Here is a 17620-nt window from a genome sequence, read left to right as displayed (position 1 = left end):
ACTGGGCAAGTGCCTTCGGAACCTCAGTGGGGTGCCTGGGAAGACTGGCTGAGCTCACAGAGGAAGGTCCTGTGCCTAGTGAACAGATGCTCCCTTCTCCTCAACCCTCCAGTTTTACCTTCTGCAGGGACGCCTGCCTTGTGCAGCACCCACCAGGTACCCACCTGGCACTGAGGTCAGCCTTGTCCAGGTCGCTTTGCATCTGCTGCTGGGCCAGGTCCTTCTCGCGGAGCACCTTGTCCTGAAGCTGCTCCTCCAGCTGGGCCTGCAGCAGGGCCTGCTTCTCCAGGGCTGCCTCGGTCCGGCTCTCTGCCAGCCGCAGGCCCGTGCTCAGTCCCAGGCCTGCCTCCTGGACAGCTCGTGATGTCCGGGCCAGCTCCCCTCCCAGCTGCAGCAGGTCCCTTGGGGAGAGAGCACAAGCTGGCAATGGGATGGGGCTCGCTCCCAACTACAAATTAAAACTATGCTGGGGCCAGGTGTGGTGGCTCACATCTGTAATCCCAGCACTTTCTTTGGGAGGCCAAGACGAGCAGATCACCTGAGGTCAGGAGTTTGAACCAGCCTGGCCAACATAGTGAAACCCCATCTCTACTAAAAATACAAAAATTGGTGGGGCATGGTGGCACCCGCCTGTAATCCCAGCTACTTGGGAGGCTGAGGCAGAACTGCTTGAACCCAGGACATGGAGACTGCAGTAAGCTGAGATCACGCCACTGCACTCCAGCCTGCACAACACAGCGAGACTGCGTCTCAAAAAATAAATAAATAAATAAAAATAAAAATATATTAGGCTGGGTGCGGTGGCATGCACCTGCAGTTTCAGCTATGTGGGAAGCGGAGGCAGGACTGCTTGAGCCCAGGAGTTTGAGGCCAGCATGAGAAACATAGTGAGACTCCATCTCAAAAACAAAAGAGGAAGAAAAAGAAAAATACAGCAACAAACCCTACACTGGGATGCCATTTGTCCACTATCAGATTGGGAAAAAAAAAAAAAAGGGTCACATAATACACAGGGAGGGGTTTTGGGGTAACAGGCGCTCCCCTACACAGCTGGTATGAGGGTGAGTACAACCACAAGGGAGGGCACCGGGGGAGAGTTCCGAAAACTATGCATGCATAGGACCTTCCCACCAGCTCCTCCTCTAAGAACGTATCCAAAGATATACCCCAGCACAGAGGAGATGGCTTGTGGACAAGGAGGTTCACTGCAGCATTGCTCGTGTAAAAAAATCCTGGTGACAACCTGAATGTCTATCAAAGAGGGACTGCTACTAAGTACATGATGGTACATCTATTCAGTGGAACACTCTGTGGTCAAAGAAAACCAGTGAAAAAGTTCCTCCTGGTCTGACACAGAGTCACATCCCAGTTAAAACTGGTAGGTGAGGAAAGCGTCTTCAAGAACTGTGAAGATGAAATTTTACCAGGTGCATATACAAAAAAGTGTGTGTGTGTTGTGTGTGTGTGTGTGATCTGCTTTATTTGATTATATAAGATAACCCTGGAAGGTCACTTAAGAAACTGATAGGCCAGGCGCAGTGGCTCACGCCTATAATCCCAGCACTTTGGAAGGCTGAGGTGGGAGGATCACCTGAGGTCAGGAGTTCGAGACCAGCCTGGCCAACATGGCGAAACCCCGCCTCTACTAAAAATACGAAAATTAGTTGGGTGTGGTGGCTCATGCCTGTAATCCCAGCTACTTGGGAGGTGGAGGTGGGAGAATCGCTTGAACCTGAGAGATGGAGGTTGCAGTGAGCCAAGATCGTGCCACTGCACTCCAGCCTGGGAGACAGAGGGAGACTCTATCTCGAAAAAAAAAAAAAAAAAAGAAACTGATAATGCGTCTCATAGTAACTTGGTGGCCAAAAGAAAAAAGAAAAAAGAAAAAAATTGTATATATAAAAAGAAAAACAAGCTGATAATGCTGCTTGCCTCCAAGGAGGGAAGGGGAATATCTGGGGTCAGCGGGGAGAGGGAGCCGTTTTACTGTGTACTGTTTTGAAATGTGAACCTTGTGAACACGTGACTTAATCAAAAGTAAAATATAAAAATATTAAAAGGCTACTTAAAAATTTTGTTTTTGTTTTTGTTTTTTTTGAGATGGAGTCTCTTTCTGTTGCCTAGGCTGAAGTACAGTGGTGTGATCCTGGCTCACTGCAACCTCTGCCTCCCCGGTTTAAGTGATTCTCCTGCTTCAGCCTCCCAAGTAGCTGGAATTACAGACATACGTCACCACATCCAGCTAATTTTTGTATTTTTAGTAGAGACAGGGTTTCACCATGTTGGCCAGGTTGGTCTTGAACTCCTGACCTCAGGTGATCCACCTGCCTCAGCCTCCCAAAGTGCTAGGATTACAGGCATGAGCCACCACGCCTGGCCTTAAAAATGTATTTTAAGGGCAGGCGTGGTGGCCCATTTCTGTAACTCCAACACTTTAGGAGGCCGAGGCAGGTGGATTGCTTGAGTCCAGGAGTTCGAGACCAGCCTGGGCAACATAGCAAGACCCTATCTCTAAAAAAAAAAAAAAAAAAAAATTAGCTGGGCATAGTGGTGCACACTTACAATCCCAGCTACTTGGGAGGCTGAGATGGGAGGATCACTTGACCCTGGGAGGTCAAGCCTAACATGAGTTGTGATTGTGCCACTGCACTTCAGCCTGGGCGACAGACAGACACTGTCTCAAAAAAAAAAAAAAAATGTATTTTAAGTCTGTAATACAGGTTAAATCCTTTCCTTTCCTTCCCTGAATGAACTGTACCACTGGTTATCCAATAGTAAGCAGGGAAAGTGCCTCATTCCAGAATTCTAATTAATATACAAAGGAGTGACTAAATGAGAAGCTCATAGTTTTGCAGCCTCTGATGAGTGGGTTGGATCTCGAAAAGAGAGACACCAGGCATAGGGACATCCCGATGGAAGAATACATTCTACTTATGGAGTCTTGATTAAGAAAAAAAAAAAGAAAGAAAAGCAAGCAGAAGAACCTGAATCTGACCTAGCTTTAGATCCAACATCCAATTTACAGGAAATACATGGGATAAAGAAACATGTTAATTGACACCATAAGGATGCAACCAGCAAAATCCAGACCATGAGAATCTCCGAGGACAATTGGCCCAGTTTCCTGAACAAGTAAGTTAAAAGGAACTTAAAAGACAAAGCAGGGGCCAGGCACAGTGGCTCAGCCTTGTAATCCCAGCTCTTTGGGAGACCAAGGTAGGTGAATCACCTGAGGTCAAGACCAGCCTGCCAAAATGGTGAAGCCCCCATCTCTACTAAAAATACAAAAGTTAGCTAGGCGTGGTGGCACACGCCTGTAATCCCAGCTACTCAGGAGGCTGCAGCCATAGAATTGCCGAACCCAGGAGGCGGAGGTTGTAGTGAGCCAAGATGGCGCCACTGCACTGCAGCCTGGGCAACAAGCGAGACTCCAATCTCAAAACAAAAACAAAGACAAAGCAACCACTCACATTTTGTGAATGTCTATGGATCTGGATTCAAACAAACTGTCAAGAAAACACTAAAGCAAGACTATCCGTGAATTTTTTTTTTTTTTTTTTTTTTGAGACAGAGTTTCACTTTGTCACCCAGGCTGGAGTGCAGTGGTGTCATCTCGGCTCACTGAAACCTCTGCCTCCTGGGTTCAAGCGAGTCTGGTGCCTCAGCCTCCCCAGTAGCTAGGATTATAGGCTTGTGTCACCACGCCTGGATAATTTTTGTATTTTTAGTAGAGATGGGGGTTTCACCATGTTGGCCAGGCTGGTCTCGAATTCCTGACTTCAGGTGATCCGCCTGCCTCGGCCTCCCGAAGTACTGAGATTATAGGCGTGAGCCACTGTACCTGGCCTATCTGTGACATTTATGAGACATATGGAAAATCTAGACACTGGCTATTTGATGATATTAAGAAAAGATTATTAAACCAGGTGTGTGTAATCCCAGCACCAAAGGAGGTCAAGGCAGGAGGATCACTTGGGCTCAGGAGTTCAAGACCAGCCTGGGCAACAAAGTGAGACCTCAACTCTACAAGAAATAAAAAAATCAGCAAGCCTGGTGGCATGCACCTGTGGTCCCAACTGCACAGGATCTGAGGTAGGAGGACTGCTTGAGACCAGGAGGCATAAAGAAATGAAAAGATTACTAACTAAAATGTTTTTAATGCACTAAATGAAACACCTTGGTCCCCTGCCTTGGGGCTCTCTCCACAGCCTCCCCGACACTACTGTTGAGCTGACTGCTCACACCGATCAGACGCCCCTGTTCAAACATCAGGCAGGCCCAAGCCTCCCCGCTGAGGCAGGCTCTCCTTTCCCTGTACCAGTGCTTCGTTGCAACCCCCCTGGCTGCCATGGGCTCCCACCTCCCTGCCTTTGCTCCTGCCTTGCTTCTGCTTGGAGTGCCCGCTGCTCTGCTTCAACCCTACCCATTCCTTGAGGCTCTGAGCAAATTCCATCTCCACAAAATGGTTTTTCTGACCTCCCCACCCCTCCCATCCTTCTGAGCCTCCAGGACATTCCCTCTGTCCCATGTACATATCACTGACCACTCGCTTCCTTAGTCTAGAATTTTGGGGATCTACGTCTCTTCATCCCTAGAGGCTGTGAGGTCCTTGGTAGCAAAGCTGAATATTCTAGTGGGTTTAAATCAGGAACTTCGGCCTGGTGCGGTGGCTCATGCCTATAATCCCACCACTTTGGGAGGCTGAGGCTGGAGGATTGCCTGAGCTCAGGAGTTCGAGACCAGCCTGGGCAACATGGTGAAACCCCGTCTCTACTAAAAGACAAAAAAAAAATTAGCCAGGCGTGGCGGCATGCCCGTTATCCCAGCAACTCAGGAGGCTGAGGCAGGAGAATTCCTTGAACCCAGGAGGTAAGAGGTTGCAGTGATCCAAGATCGTGCCACTGCACTCCAGCCTGGTGACAGAGCGAGATTCCGTCTCAAAAAAAGAAAAATCAGGAACTTCAAACTCTGACTCAGCCACTTAGGTACTACTGTGTGACCTCAGGAAGATCACTCAACCTCTCTGTGCTTCAATGTCCTCATGTGTAAAATGGGAATGAACACAGTTCCTACTTCACAGGGAAGCTATGAATATTAGTTGAAATGAAATATACAAAGAGTCTAGCTCAGAGTAAACATCTAATAAATGCTGACTGCCATGACTGTGGTAATGGTTATTACAAGTTGCCTCTGTGTCCTCACACGCCCTTGTGCACAGTAGGTGCACTGAGTTGAACTGAAATTCAACTGAGTTGAGTTGGATGTAAAGAGCAGGGCTGGCTCTCAGCTGCTGCCCCGTCCCCGGCCAGGCCTCACCTCTCAGTGAACATCTTCACCTCGCTGACCAGCCGCCGGAACCCCACTACCTGCCTCCAGAGGAGGAGCAGGCGACTGTGCTCGTTGCTGAAGTAGGCGTTGAAAGACTGGAGGGAAGACATGCCGAGGGAAGGGTTGGGGTGAGAGCAGGTTTACCACCTCCCCCAGCTTCCCCCATCTCCGACCATCCCAGGAGGCACCACCGTTCAAGGGAGTGGGTCTTCTTGTGGGCCTGTGCACAGAGTTGTGTCCCAGCAGCCACGCTCAGCCTCCCCAGCCTCATGGCTCCCTCCTGCACAGGGACCTGGCTTTCAAGTCCTCTTTTGGCTGCAACAGGCAGCAAGGAAGGGAAAAAATGCAAGGGACCTAGCTTTGCCTCTCAGCTGCCAGTTGCATGACTGTGGGCAGGTTACTTAACCTGTCTTTATTTATTTTGAGACAGAGTCTTGCTCTGTTGCCCAGGATGCAGTGCAGTGGCACGATCTCTTAGCCTCCTGAATAGCTAGGATTACAGGTGTGTGCCACCACGCCCGGCTATTTTTTGTATTTTTAGTAGAGATGGGGTTTCACCATGTTGGCCAGACTGGTCTCGAACTCCTGACCTCAGGTGATCCACCTGCCTCAGCGTCCCAAAGTGCTGGGATTACAGGCATGGGCCACAGCAACCAGCTTTAACCTCTCTTTATAATCAGGAGAATGATAGCACCTACCACATGCTGTTATCACAAGGAATAAAGGTCAATGCACACCATGCACATGGTACATGCTACACATGGATAAAGACCAGCTATTGTGATGATGGCTATTTACTTCTCCTAACATGCTCCCTTGGACAGTGCTCCCTCTCCCTCTCCAGGCTTCTGAATCCTCCCTCCTTTGCAGTGTACCTTCCCCTTGGGTCAAGCTGGCCTCCCTGTACCCCTATGCCCACCTCCTCCTCACGCCTCCATGCTGCCTCCCGCTGCTCCAGCTCCTTGCGGCTGCGTGCCCAGTCGCTGGTCACCTTTCGTATGTCCTCACTCAGAGCCTGGTTGGCCGAGCCTGCCTGGTCAAGCTGTTCTCGGAGCATGGCATTCACCTGGGCCAGACTGGCACTCCTGAATGGGGCACAGGGGATCAGCAGGCACTCGCCCAGGGGGTCATCCTGCCAGCCCTGGCCCTCCCTGCTGCGCCCTCACCTCTGCTGCTCCTCCTCCAGCCGAATGAGGGCGCTCTCCAGGTCTTGGCTGTGTTCTGTGTCCTGGGTGGGAGAAAAGTTAAAGCATCAGGCTGGGCAGGTAGAGGGCAGGGCCTGCCCCTGCCCCACCCTGGCACCCACCCTCAGTCGCTGCTGCTCCAGCTCTCCAGATCTCTCCAGCAGCTGCTGCTCCAGCTCCGAGCACCTCTTCTTGTACTGGAGAATCTGGGGATGGGGAGCTGATGGTGAGCCCCAGGGGTTGGGGCAGGGCAAAGTGAACACGTGGGAGGGCAGGAGCAGGAGTGGGTGGCCCTGACCTTGCCCTGCAGCCGCTGCACAAGCTGGGCCTGCCGCTGCTGGCCCTCCTGGTAGGCCTGCAGCTTGCGTCGGTAGGAGGCCTGCTCCTCCTGCAGCTGCCTCCGCAACTCCACACTCTGCCGTACCAGCCCCCTGGGCTCCTGCGTCTCCAGCTCCCCAGACTCCAGCCGCAGAGTCTGCTCCAGCTGCAGGGAAGGGCCGTGGGTGAGAGTCCTGGGCCTCCTGGGAAGGCAGGCTCAGGCCTCTGTAGGGGACACCAGGCTGGGCCCAGACCCACAATGCCTTATAGGCTGATAGTCTGGCATTCTGGGGAGCAGGCATATGTGGGCAAGCCCAGGGGCAGTGCACATGTGCAGGGGGTGATGCAGCCATGCACAGACATGCAGATGGGGCATGCATGGACACATGCAAGTGAGCCCACAAACCCAAACCATGTAGGCAAAGCTCAAAGGTGCACCTGGGATCAACCTCAGGGGCCTCAGTATACCATGTGCCTCTCCTCCGGAACACTCAGCCCTGTCGTGGTTTCTGTTTATTACATTGATGCCTGTGTCTCCCCCACCATGCCCCCACCCCAATGGAGTCAGGCCTGGATTTTTGCTCCAGTGATCTTAGTATAGATGTGGCTTGGTACGGCTGGTCCGCTCAGTTTTGTTGTGATGGTGAATTATGCTATGAGTGGGAATATTTAAACAGTGTCATCCACTACGCATATGAGCTAAGATATGTACAGCGGGGCGGTGGCTCGCTCAGTAAAATCCCAGCCTTTGTTGTGGCGAGCGGGTGGACACGAGGTTCAGGAGATAAGCCATGAGCTATGGTGAAAACCGTCTTACAAAATACAAAAAACAGCCGGGCGACCTGGCGGGCGCCTGTGTCCAGTACTCGGAGCTAGGCAGAGAATGCGTGACCCGGGAGGCGGAGTTGCAGTGACCGGCCATGCCTCCAGCCGGGCGAGCTTCCGTCTCAAAAAAAAAAAAAAAAAAAAAAAAAACAAAAAAAAAAAAAAAAAAAAAAATATGTGCACACATACAGGCAACCTCAAACATCCCCAGGGGGACAGGAATGAACCCCCTCAAATATACAGCATTAAGATTTGTAAGAGATGCGCACAGATGTTGCCCTATACAGCGCCTGTATATTAATGCCACCTTCTGGCTGGGTGCAGTGGCTCACGCCTGTAATCCCAGCACTTTGGGAGGCCAAGGTGGGTGGATCACTTGAAGTCAGGGGTTCAAGACCAGCCTGGACAACATGATGAAACCCCGTCTCTACTAAAAATACAAAAATTAGCCGGGTGTGGTGACATGCACCTGTAATCCCAGTTACTCATGAGGCTGAGGCAGGAGAATCGCTTGAACCTGGGAGGCGGAGGTTGCAGTGAGCCGAGATCACGCCACTGCACTCCAGCCTGGGCAACAGAGCAAGACTCCATCTTTATTTATTTTTATTTTATTTTACTGAGACAGTCTCACGCTGTCTCCTGGGCTGGAATGCAATGGCGTGATCTCGGCTCACTGCAACCTCTGCCTCCCAGATTCAAGGAATTCTCCTGCCTCAGGATCCCAAATAGGTGGGACTACAGGTGCGCGCCACCACGCCTGGCTAATTTTTTGTATTTTTAGTAGAGATGGGGTTTCACTATGTTGGCCAGGCTGATCTTGAACTCCTGACCTCGTGATCTGCCCTCCTCAGCCTGCCAAAGTGCTGGGATTACAGGCATGAGCCACAGTGTCCAGTCCAAGACTCCGTCTTAACACAAAAAAGGCCCCCTTCGTCCTCACCTCAGGAAAGCCTCTGCTGCTGCCGCCCTTCCTCCACCCCCAGGCAGCTCCCATCCCCTGCATCCTCAGACCCCTGTGGGCTCTGGCTGCCCCTACCAGCCATGGAACCCTCTCAACTCCCTTAAGGCACCTGCTGGCCCCTGATCTTCCGCAGTTGTTGGGGGGAAGGGAGGTGAGGGAGGAGCAGGGCAGTGTGAGAGCGCACAGTGGGTCGGGGGCACCCAGCAGGGACAACACCCCAGCCCAGCTGACTCTGACACTGGCCCCGCACTCACCATCTGTGGGTGCGGGTTACACTGCACATTCTGTGAATTGGAGTGCTTTTGTGTGGCCTGGTTTTAGGGTCTCGCTATGTTGTTTGTGGCATGTTTTGTGCATCTGTGTGTCTCTGTGTGGGGCCCGGTATGGCCCGTGTCATGTCCACACTGCATGTCTGTGTGAAGCAGGTACTGTTTGCCTCTGGGACACAGAGGGGTTCAGGCCGTTGCAGGCTTCTCCTCCCCTTTCTCCAATGCTCAGAACCAGAGCCAGGACCCTCTCGGCCACACCTCACCCCTTTCCACAAACTTCACCCCGCACAAAACAGCCTTTCAATTTTACTTGCAATTCAAAAGGGAAGGAGGCTGCCACTAAGCCAGAGATGAAAGAAGTTGACTGTCTCCCCTAGCAACCGCTGCCCTCGGACCGCCATTCAATTTAATCTTTCCAGGTTGCTATGGACACGAGGGAGCCCAGGGGGTCTGTCCTCTGGAGCCAAGGGAGGTGTGGCCACTCCCTCCTTTCCATTCTTGGCTGCGCCTACACCTGCTTCTCAGGGACAGCAAGAAGGGGGGACCCCCATAGAGGGCCTGAGGTCCTCTCTCTTGGCCGGGAGGTGGCCTCTGGGAGTTCCTCAGTTTCCCTGCAGGACATGCAGTCAATAGGACACAGACCTGACGCTCCCTCCACTCCCCATGCCAGGGGTGCTGCAGGTTTGGAAAGATCACAACAATCTCGCTCACTGCCCCCAACCCAGCCCACCATGCCAGGGAGGGCCGCAGGGGCAGGCACTTGCCACCTGTGGCCATGGGGACAAGGGGGTGGCAGGGAAAGAATGTTGCCCAACTGCAGAGCCCTGGACCAAGGGTCTCATCCCAGCACCACCACTGACCTTGGGCCTATCATGCCCCTCTCCAGGACGGACTTTTCCTATCTGTGATAAGGTGATCTCCAGGCTCTGAAGTTCTCTGGGGACCCACCCTCCAGGAAAGGCCTTTGCAGTCATTCCTGTTCCACCTCTGCCTCCAGGTGGGGCCTCATTCAAACCATGGTGGATAGAGGACAACTGAAGCAGTGGGCGCCCTCTGTGTGCCATTTGGGGCCCCCCTAGCCACAGGAGGGAGCTTTCCACACTAACCCAGACCCCCTGTGCTGCAGTCCTAGCCCCAGCTGCTGTGTCCCAGCAGAGGAGGAACCTGTCAACTCCCACCTCTTCCCTTCCCTGCCAACTGGGGGCAGGGCTAGCTTCAGAAGGTGGTATTTAAGAGGCAGGCCCTGGGGGTGTGGCACTGTGCCATGCATGGGCCAAAAGAAAAGGGAGGGCTGGCTCAGTGCCCCATCACCACTGACAATGCAAGACTGGGGCCAGCATGCCCTACATACCCGCTGCAGACCTTGGGAAAACTAGCTCTCCACTGTCCTGATGCTAGGGGCCACTGTGGGCCGCCTACCCGCCTCCTCTACAAGTCCCAACTCGTCAGGGGTTTGTCCAGCCAGGCAAATCCCAGGACACGGACACGCCCCACAGTCACACACAGGAACACACACCCTCCTCCCAGTGTGGGCTCCAGCCTGGACAAGCCCAGCTCAGGGGTCCCACGCCAACCCTAGCTCTGCCACTACCACACCAGGGGACCCTGGGCCAGCCCCTGCCTCTCTGGGTCCCTTCCAACTTTGCCAGCTGTGCCCTGAAATCCCTAGCCCAGTGTCTCTTCCCGGACGTAGGAAACAAAACTTCAGAACTTTGGTTCTAGACTGGGTTAGTCTAGAAACCAGAGCCCCAGGGCTGCGAGTTGGAAGACCTGGTGTCTAGCCTTAACTGGCTGTGTGCCCCCAGCATGGTGCTTCCCCTCCCTGAGCTTCTGTTTTCTCCTTTGTTACATGGGATCATAATGGTCCCGAACTTGGTGTATTAAATGTGAAACACTCAGCACGTACCTGGCACACAGTAGGCACTCAATAAACAGTAGCTACTATTAATACGCTACTGCCACCTGCATGCCTCCCATCTGCACACATACACTCGGTCCCACTTGCAACTCCCTTACCAATCTTCAGCCACCACCAACTTCCCAGGGTCACCTCCCGGCCACCTGGAGGCCCAAAGCAGACAGTGCATCAAGAGCATCCCACACCCCTGGCACCGGCTCACACCCAGCTCCCGCCCCAGGCCGTGGGACCCCCACAAGCCTACAGCACGGGTGATGTGAAACCTGCCTGGACATGAAGACAGGCCTGCTTCTCCTTCCTTCCCTGCCTGGAACCCATTCCAATAGGCAGTGGCAGCAGGTCTTGTGGCTGCCCCAGATGGCCTGCAGAACACCGCGGATGTCCACAGCAGCCTCAAGCCAGCATCCAGCCACCGCCTCAGCCCCAAGGCCCGTGGCAATGGTAGCACAGGGAGATGCCCAGAAACTCAAGGGGCAGGAATCTCTAGGGATCTCGTTCTGTGTCCTGCACCCCTAACAGGCCTGGGACAGACGGGAACAAAATGCCCCTATGCCAGGCACTTTATTCTATTATTTCCTATTATTCACACAACTCCACGTCCCATTACAATCCCCACTACAGAAAACAGGCTTGAAGAATGTAGTGATTTGTTCAACGCCACTCAAGGTGGCAGAGCCTCAATCCAAGCTCAGGCCAACCTGACATCAGGGCCCATCTTTTTCCCCGTCTGTGGGCCTGGTCTAGATGCCTCCATGCCCTCAAACCAGGGGAGCCCTGGCCTAGCCCACCACCTGGGCGGCACGCACCCTCTCGCTGACTGCGTTGTACTTAATGGCGAGTTCATCGCGCTCGGCACGGGACTGGGCGAGCAGGTCCTCCACCCGGGACAGCTCCTGCTGCAGCAGCTGGTTCTCCTCCTGCAGTGACAGCAGCGATGCCATCTCCGTGGCCGGCAGCGGGACTGGCAAGGGACAGCGGGCACATGGTTGGCTTCTGGGTCCAGTGGGACATCCTCCCCCAATGGAGAGGGCAAGAAAACCATCCAGGCCCCTGGGATGAGCCCAGGTGGGAATGGCTGCAGCATTAGGCCTGCAAACAGAGCTGAGAACAGGGAGGAAGGCAAGGAGGGGATACAAAGCTGGACATAAAGTGAACACAGCTCCAGCTAAAGTGTGGCCCAGCAGGTTTTGGAGATGCAGGAGAGAGGCTCAGTCTAGGAGCCAGGAGACCCCTGAGTTCTTGCTCCCTCCTTTTCCAATTACTATTCTTCTCTGGGGCCTGTTTTACTTATCTGTAAAATGGGTAGGGCGGGCGCGGACTCACGCCTGTAATCCTAGCACTTTGGGAGGCGAGATGGGAGGATCACCTGAGGTCAGGAGTTTGAGACTAGCCTGGCCAACATGGTGAAGTCCTGTCTCTACTGAAAATACAAAATTAGTTGGGCATGGTAGTACATGCCTGTAGTCCCAGCTACTTGGGAGGCTGAGACAGAAGAATCACTTGAACCCGGGATGCGGAGGTTGCAGTGAGCTGAGATTGCACCACTGCACTCCAGCCTGGGCAACACAGCGAGACTCTGTCTCAAAAAAAAAAAAAAAGGTAGAATAGTAACCAGATCCTCCCAGAAAAGCATCAAAGCCGCGCTCGAGGGAAGAGCTTCATGGAACTTTAAAGGCTAGGACTCAGGATAGCGTAGGTCAGGTTGTGAGGAGGAGGAGAAAGAGAGAAGAGGGAAAGAAAGGCCAGCGGGAGAAGCGGGGTTGTCCACCTCCTGTGGTCTTCCCTTCTACCCTGGGAGAACTGGACATACGCCCCAGGTGCCAGGGTGAGGGCCCCCGGAGTCTCTCTCTGTCTGGGGCTCCAGGGCACCGACATCCCTGGCGCTCCCAAGGAGGGGGCCTGTCTGTAGCTTGTCAGTTGAACAGAGACAATGGTTAGAACACCAACACGCCATCACGGAGAGCTGCCAGCACACCAGCTGCAACTGACTGTGCCAGTTCCCAGACCCTCAAGCCACATAACGACACCATGTGTGCCACCCACTGAGAGAAGCAGGGACCATCCGCCTTCCTGCCCAGTGGGAAATGCATGGACAGAGCCATCCACTCAGACTTCTGCAAAACCCTGGTCTGAGCTGAGCTGCCCTCTCCCTATATCTTGGGTTCAACCAGCTCACACCTTCCCGGGTGGGAATATGGGATTTGGGGTTCACAACTTTGCAGCAGGCTACAGGCAAGCACGGAGGGGATGCTCAGCCCTTCCTTCTAGTTGCACCACATGCAGAATAAGTCTGGGCAAATGACATCCCTGAGCCTCTGTTTCCTCATCTGTAAAATGGGTTCTTCCATCATAAGGTTGTGCCTGCCCCACAGCGAGTTACAGTCATGATCATCATGGTAACTGCTCAGGAAAGGAACATGCAAAGACGTAAAATGTGGGTGGTGTTTATGGAGGGGAGCGGATGGGGGTGGCACCTGGGCTCTCAGGCAGGGAGAGGTTGCAGGTGACAATTTCCCTGATGCGGGCAGGCAGGCTGGTGGTCTGAGCGTCCTTGGCCAGTTCCCACGTGCCCAAGCCCTTCTCCTGGCACAAGAGGCTGCTCTCCAGTGTCTGTGGGAAAAGCGAGAGGGTCTTCAGGGGACCTGGGACCCGGGGCTCCCTGGCCTCGGGGGGAGAGCCGCAAAGTCCTACTGCCCAAGATGTGGGTCCCCAGGAGCCCCATCAAGCTGGAGTGAAGCCTGGGAGTTAGAATCCGAAAAATCCCCGTGGGCGGAGCCTCTTGTGCGCTCCCTGCCTCTGGAAGAAGGCCACCCAGGGCCAGAGATGTGAACCAAACCCCACGGGCAACTCCCAAACCCCACTGGAGGCAGTCCAGTGTTGGGGGCTCAAATCCGGCTCTGACCCTAGATGGATGAGGATCCAGCTATGCCAGAGGTCCCCCGAACCCTAAAATCTGGAAGTAGGGACCCCCCTTCTCCCAATGCAGGGCACTGGGATGAGGGAACCACAGCAGGTGCACCCTGTGTGTACCTCTGCCCCCCCGTCTTGCCAGGAACTGCAAGCAGGGGCCCCTTATGCCCCACCACCACCACACCTCTCCCACCCCTTGACCCCCAAGTCGTACACACCTCTCACCACTCCTGCTAAGTCCACACTACCCTGCCCCAGACAGGGTGGGCACAGCCCCCAGGACCCACCTGGATAACAGTCTCTAGTGTCAGCTCGACCTCCTGTGCCCCCGCCAGCCCCAAGCTCATGAGGGGGAGGCTGTGGGCACCCCTCCAGCCCCCTTCCCCAGGACCCCAAGACTAGCTCAGTCAGCAGGCGCCACAGCCAGGCTGCTGTGCTGAGCACCAGGCAGATTAAGCTTAAATCCGGCGGCGCCCCCATGTGACCACTGGGGTGGGAGGAGCGGGATGGGGGCTGAAGGGGGAGGGGATGGGAAAGGACCGGAGAGGAGGGAAGCAGAGGCGGGGAGCCGAAGGAAGAGGAAGGATAAAAAGAGGGGAGGAGAAGGGAGAGAAAGGAAGGGAGGAGAGAGAAGAGGGAACGGGAGTTGAAAAGGAGGGGAGGTACCTGGAGGTCAGGACCTCACACACTCTCCACCCTCCGCAGGTTGCTGGGTCCTAGAGCCCTCCAAGCCCAGGGGATGGGGTCAGTAGCCATGAGACAGGAAAGGGCAGAGTCCTAAGTCTTCAGGACCATCTTTGCTGGTCCAGAACTGGGGTCACATGGTTAGCTAAGAATGCAAGGATTTACAGCATGCTGGGAGTAAGTTTTCCCACAACAGGTGTAGGGCAAAGAATGCAGGCTGTGAGGTCACCCAGACCAGGCTAGGCACTTAGTTGGGCATGAGCAGTCCAGCCTCGACTGATGAGCATTTATGCAACACCTGCGGCATTCCTAGGTGTGACCTAGACACAGTGGTACAGCCCCGACCTGCAAATGCCCCAGCCTTGCCCTTCAGGCACTTATTGGGAAGCTTCTGGCTTCCACACCCACCCCAGCCCCCACTTCCTGGGTGCACCAGCGACAGTGACTTTGCCTCTCTGAGCCTCAGTGTCCTCTTACGTAAGATGTGATAATATTGGCACTCACCTCATGGAGCTGTCTGGGGATGAAACAGAATATCGTGTGTGCATAACCAGCACACGACACGGTGCCGGGGGGTCACAGGGTCAACACTCAAGAAATCCTCATGTCATTCATTTGAAAATCCAAAAGGCAAAGTCCCGGCCGGGCATGGGGGCTCAGGCCTGTAATCTCAGCATTTTGGGAGGCCAAGGCAGACAGATCAGCTGAGGTCAGGAGTTTGAGACCAGCCTGACCAATATGGTGCAACCCCATCTCTACCAACATTACAAAAAATTAGCCGGGCAAGGTGCCGCCCGCCTGTAATCCCAGCTACTTGGGAGGCTGAGTCAGGAGAATCGCTTGAACCTGGGAGGCAGAGGTTGCAGTGAGCCGAGATCGTGCCACTGCACTCCAGCCTGGCGACAGAGTAAGACTCTGTCTTAAGAAAATAAATAAATAAATAAATAAATAAATAAATAAATAAATAAAATAAAATAAAAAAATTAGCTGGGGCTTAGTGGCATGTGCATGTAATCCCAGCTAGTCAGGAGGCTGAGGCAGGGGAATCACTTGAACCCGGGAGGAGGAGGTGGCAGTGAGCCAAGATTGTGCCACAGCACTCCAGCCAGGGTGACAGAGCAAGACTCTGTCTCAAAAAAATAAAATAAAATAAAATAAAATGAGACCAGACCGGGCGTGGTAGTTCAGGTCTGTAATCCCAGCACTTTGGGAGGCCAAGATGGGAGAATCACTTGAGCCCAGGAGTTTGAGACCAGCCTGGGCAACATAGAGAGACTCTGTCCTACCAAAAACAACAAAAAAATGAGACTGATAGTACTTGCCACACCTGGCAGGTGGTGAGCTATTAGCCAATGGTGGCCACTGTTCCTTTCGTCATTAGCATCATGTGTCTGGGCTCCTGTCCTTAGAGTTGTAAGCCCTGAAAAAGGACAGGAATTGCTCACTTGAGCAGCTCGGCTTTTAAGACACAAGTTTGCCGAAGTTCCCAGCCAAATAAAGCTCATTCCTTCTTTAAAACGGTGTCTGAGGAGTTTTGCCTGTGGCTCGTCCTGCTTCACTGCTATGCCTCAGCCCTCGGCCTCTGGGTGCCCTCTGCTCCATGCTGTGCCCCAAAGGGGCACATTCACATTATCTCATTAAATCCTTACTTCAACCCATTTCCAGATGAGAAAACTGAGGCTCAGAGAGATTGGGCTCTCACCTATTCAAGGTGACATGCTTCAGGGGAGTGGTGAGCCCAGAGCTCATTCCACTTTGACCAGCAGCCTCCCAATAAGTGACTGAAGGGCAAGGCCGAGGCATTTGCGCTTTGAGGTTCTACTACTGTATCGCGGTCAGACCCAGAATGCCACGGTGCCGTCCAAATGCTCATCAGTCCAGGCTGGACCGCTCATGCCCAAAGGAACCTGCCCTGCAGATGGAAAACCAAGAAACAGGGCAGAAAAGATAAATGTTGCCAAGTTGCAATGGCAAGCAAGCCAGATTTGGGCAAAACAAGACCAGCCACTGGCCGGGTGCGGTGGCTCACGCCTGTAATCCCAACACTTTGGGAGGCTGAGGCAGGTAGATCGCTTGAGATCAGGAATTCTAGACCAGCCTGGCCAACGTGGTGAAACCCCGTCTCTACTAAAAATACAGAAATTAGCTGGGCATGGTGGTGGGTGCCTGCAGTCCCAGCTACTCGGGAGGCTGAGGCACAAGAATCACTTGAAACAGGCACAGATTGCACCACTGCACTCCAGCCTGGGTGACAGAGCGAGACTCCGTCTCAAAAAAAAAAAAAAAAAAAAAAGGAATATGGCTAAAAGTCATTTCCCAGACTCCCTTCCAGTCAGATACGGCCTTGTGGTCAAGTTCTGGTCCACAGAATTCAGACAGAAAGAAAGCGTGCCACTTTAGGCTTGGCCCATAAAATTCTCTCTCTCCTTCCTGGTCCATCAGCTAGAAGGAAATAACTCCAAAGTCCTAGGGGATGCTGGCACCACAAGACAGAAGGGATCTGGGTCCCTGGGTCACCACATAGATGGCCACCGGCCAAACACCCAACAGGACTTTTCATGAATGAGAAATAAACTTCTACTGTGCTAAGCCTCTGAGGATTCAGGGTTTCACTATCACAGTAGCTAGTGTTACCTTAATTACTACCAGCAGTTAAACAGCGGGTAAGTGTTGGCTATTATTACTGTTATCATTACTATCATGAGTATTATTGACCCAAGCTAGACCCCTGTGCCTTGTTCTAGATGCTGAGCCATTACTTGGTGGCCAAATACAGAAGAGACACCCTTTATACCCTTCCCTCCCCACTACTACCCTCCAAACCTGCCTTTTGCCAGGGTTAGCGGCAGGAACTAGCCAAAAAGCTCCTCAGAGATTACTCATTTCAAACATAGCAGCAGCTCTTATCCGCTTACCCCTTCTTTATCCTCCTGTTGCTGACTGGAAATTATGACAAAAATATTGAACCAACCACGAGCCAGGCCCTGTGCCCAAAACGTTACATCTGTCCCTTACCTGCTTTAACATTCCCAGCACCACTCTACTCACTTTACAGATGACAGCATGAAGTCTCAGCGAAGTTAAATAATTGACTCCAATGCACCCAGCCACAAAGAGCTCAAGTCACAGCTGCGACCTAGGTGTGCCTGATTCCAAAGGGTTTTTGGTTTTTTTGCTTGTTTGTTTTGTTTTGGAGATGGAGTCTCACTCTGTCACCCAGTCT

At 53.2% G+C, this 17620-nt stretch overlaps 1 protein-coding gene across 7 annotated transcripts in view; it reads right to left on the bottom strand.

Annotated features, from left to right (window-relative positions):
- Nucleotides 1–17620, bottom strand: part of CROCC (ciliary rootlet coiled-coil, rootletin) — a 59434-nt gene that overhangs the window by 38668 nt on the left and 3146 nt on the right. For 6 of the 7 annotated variants that reach the window (XM_030913819.1, XM_030913821.1, XM_030913820.1 and 3 more), the window contains exons 2-9: nt 13278–13413; nt 11610–11764; nt 6811–6996; nt 6635–6718; nt 6495–6556; nt 6248–6413; nt 5317–5423; nt 165–401 (exon numbers count right to left, since the gene is read on the bottom strand). In XM_030913819.1, coding sequence (XP_030769679.1) covers nt 165–401; nt 5317–5423; nt 6248–6413; nt 6495–6556; nt 6635–6718; nt 6811–6996; nt 11610–11744 — 977 coding nt within the window. In that variant the 5' untranslated portion in view covers nt 11745–11764; nt 13278–13413. The remainder of the gene's footprint in view (nt 1–164; nt 402–5316; nt 5424–6247; nt 6414–6494; nt 6557–6634; nt 6719–6810; nt 6997–11609; nt 11765–13277; nt 13414–17620) is intronic. The other variant, XM_030913824.1, reaches the window with a different exon arrangement.

Source organism: Rhinopithecus roxellana, chromosome 12, assembly GCF_007565055.1.
Source record: "Rhinopithecus roxellana isolate Shanxi Qingling chromosome 12, ASM756505v1, whole genome shotgun sequence".
NCBI classification, from domain to species: domain Eukaryota; kingdom Metazoa; phylum Chordata; class Mammalia; order Primates; family Cercopithecidae; genus Rhinopithecus; species Rhinopithecus roxellana.
The sequence above is the reverse complement of the archived record's forward strand: the minus strand, read 5'-3'. Positions and strand labels throughout refer to the sequence as shown.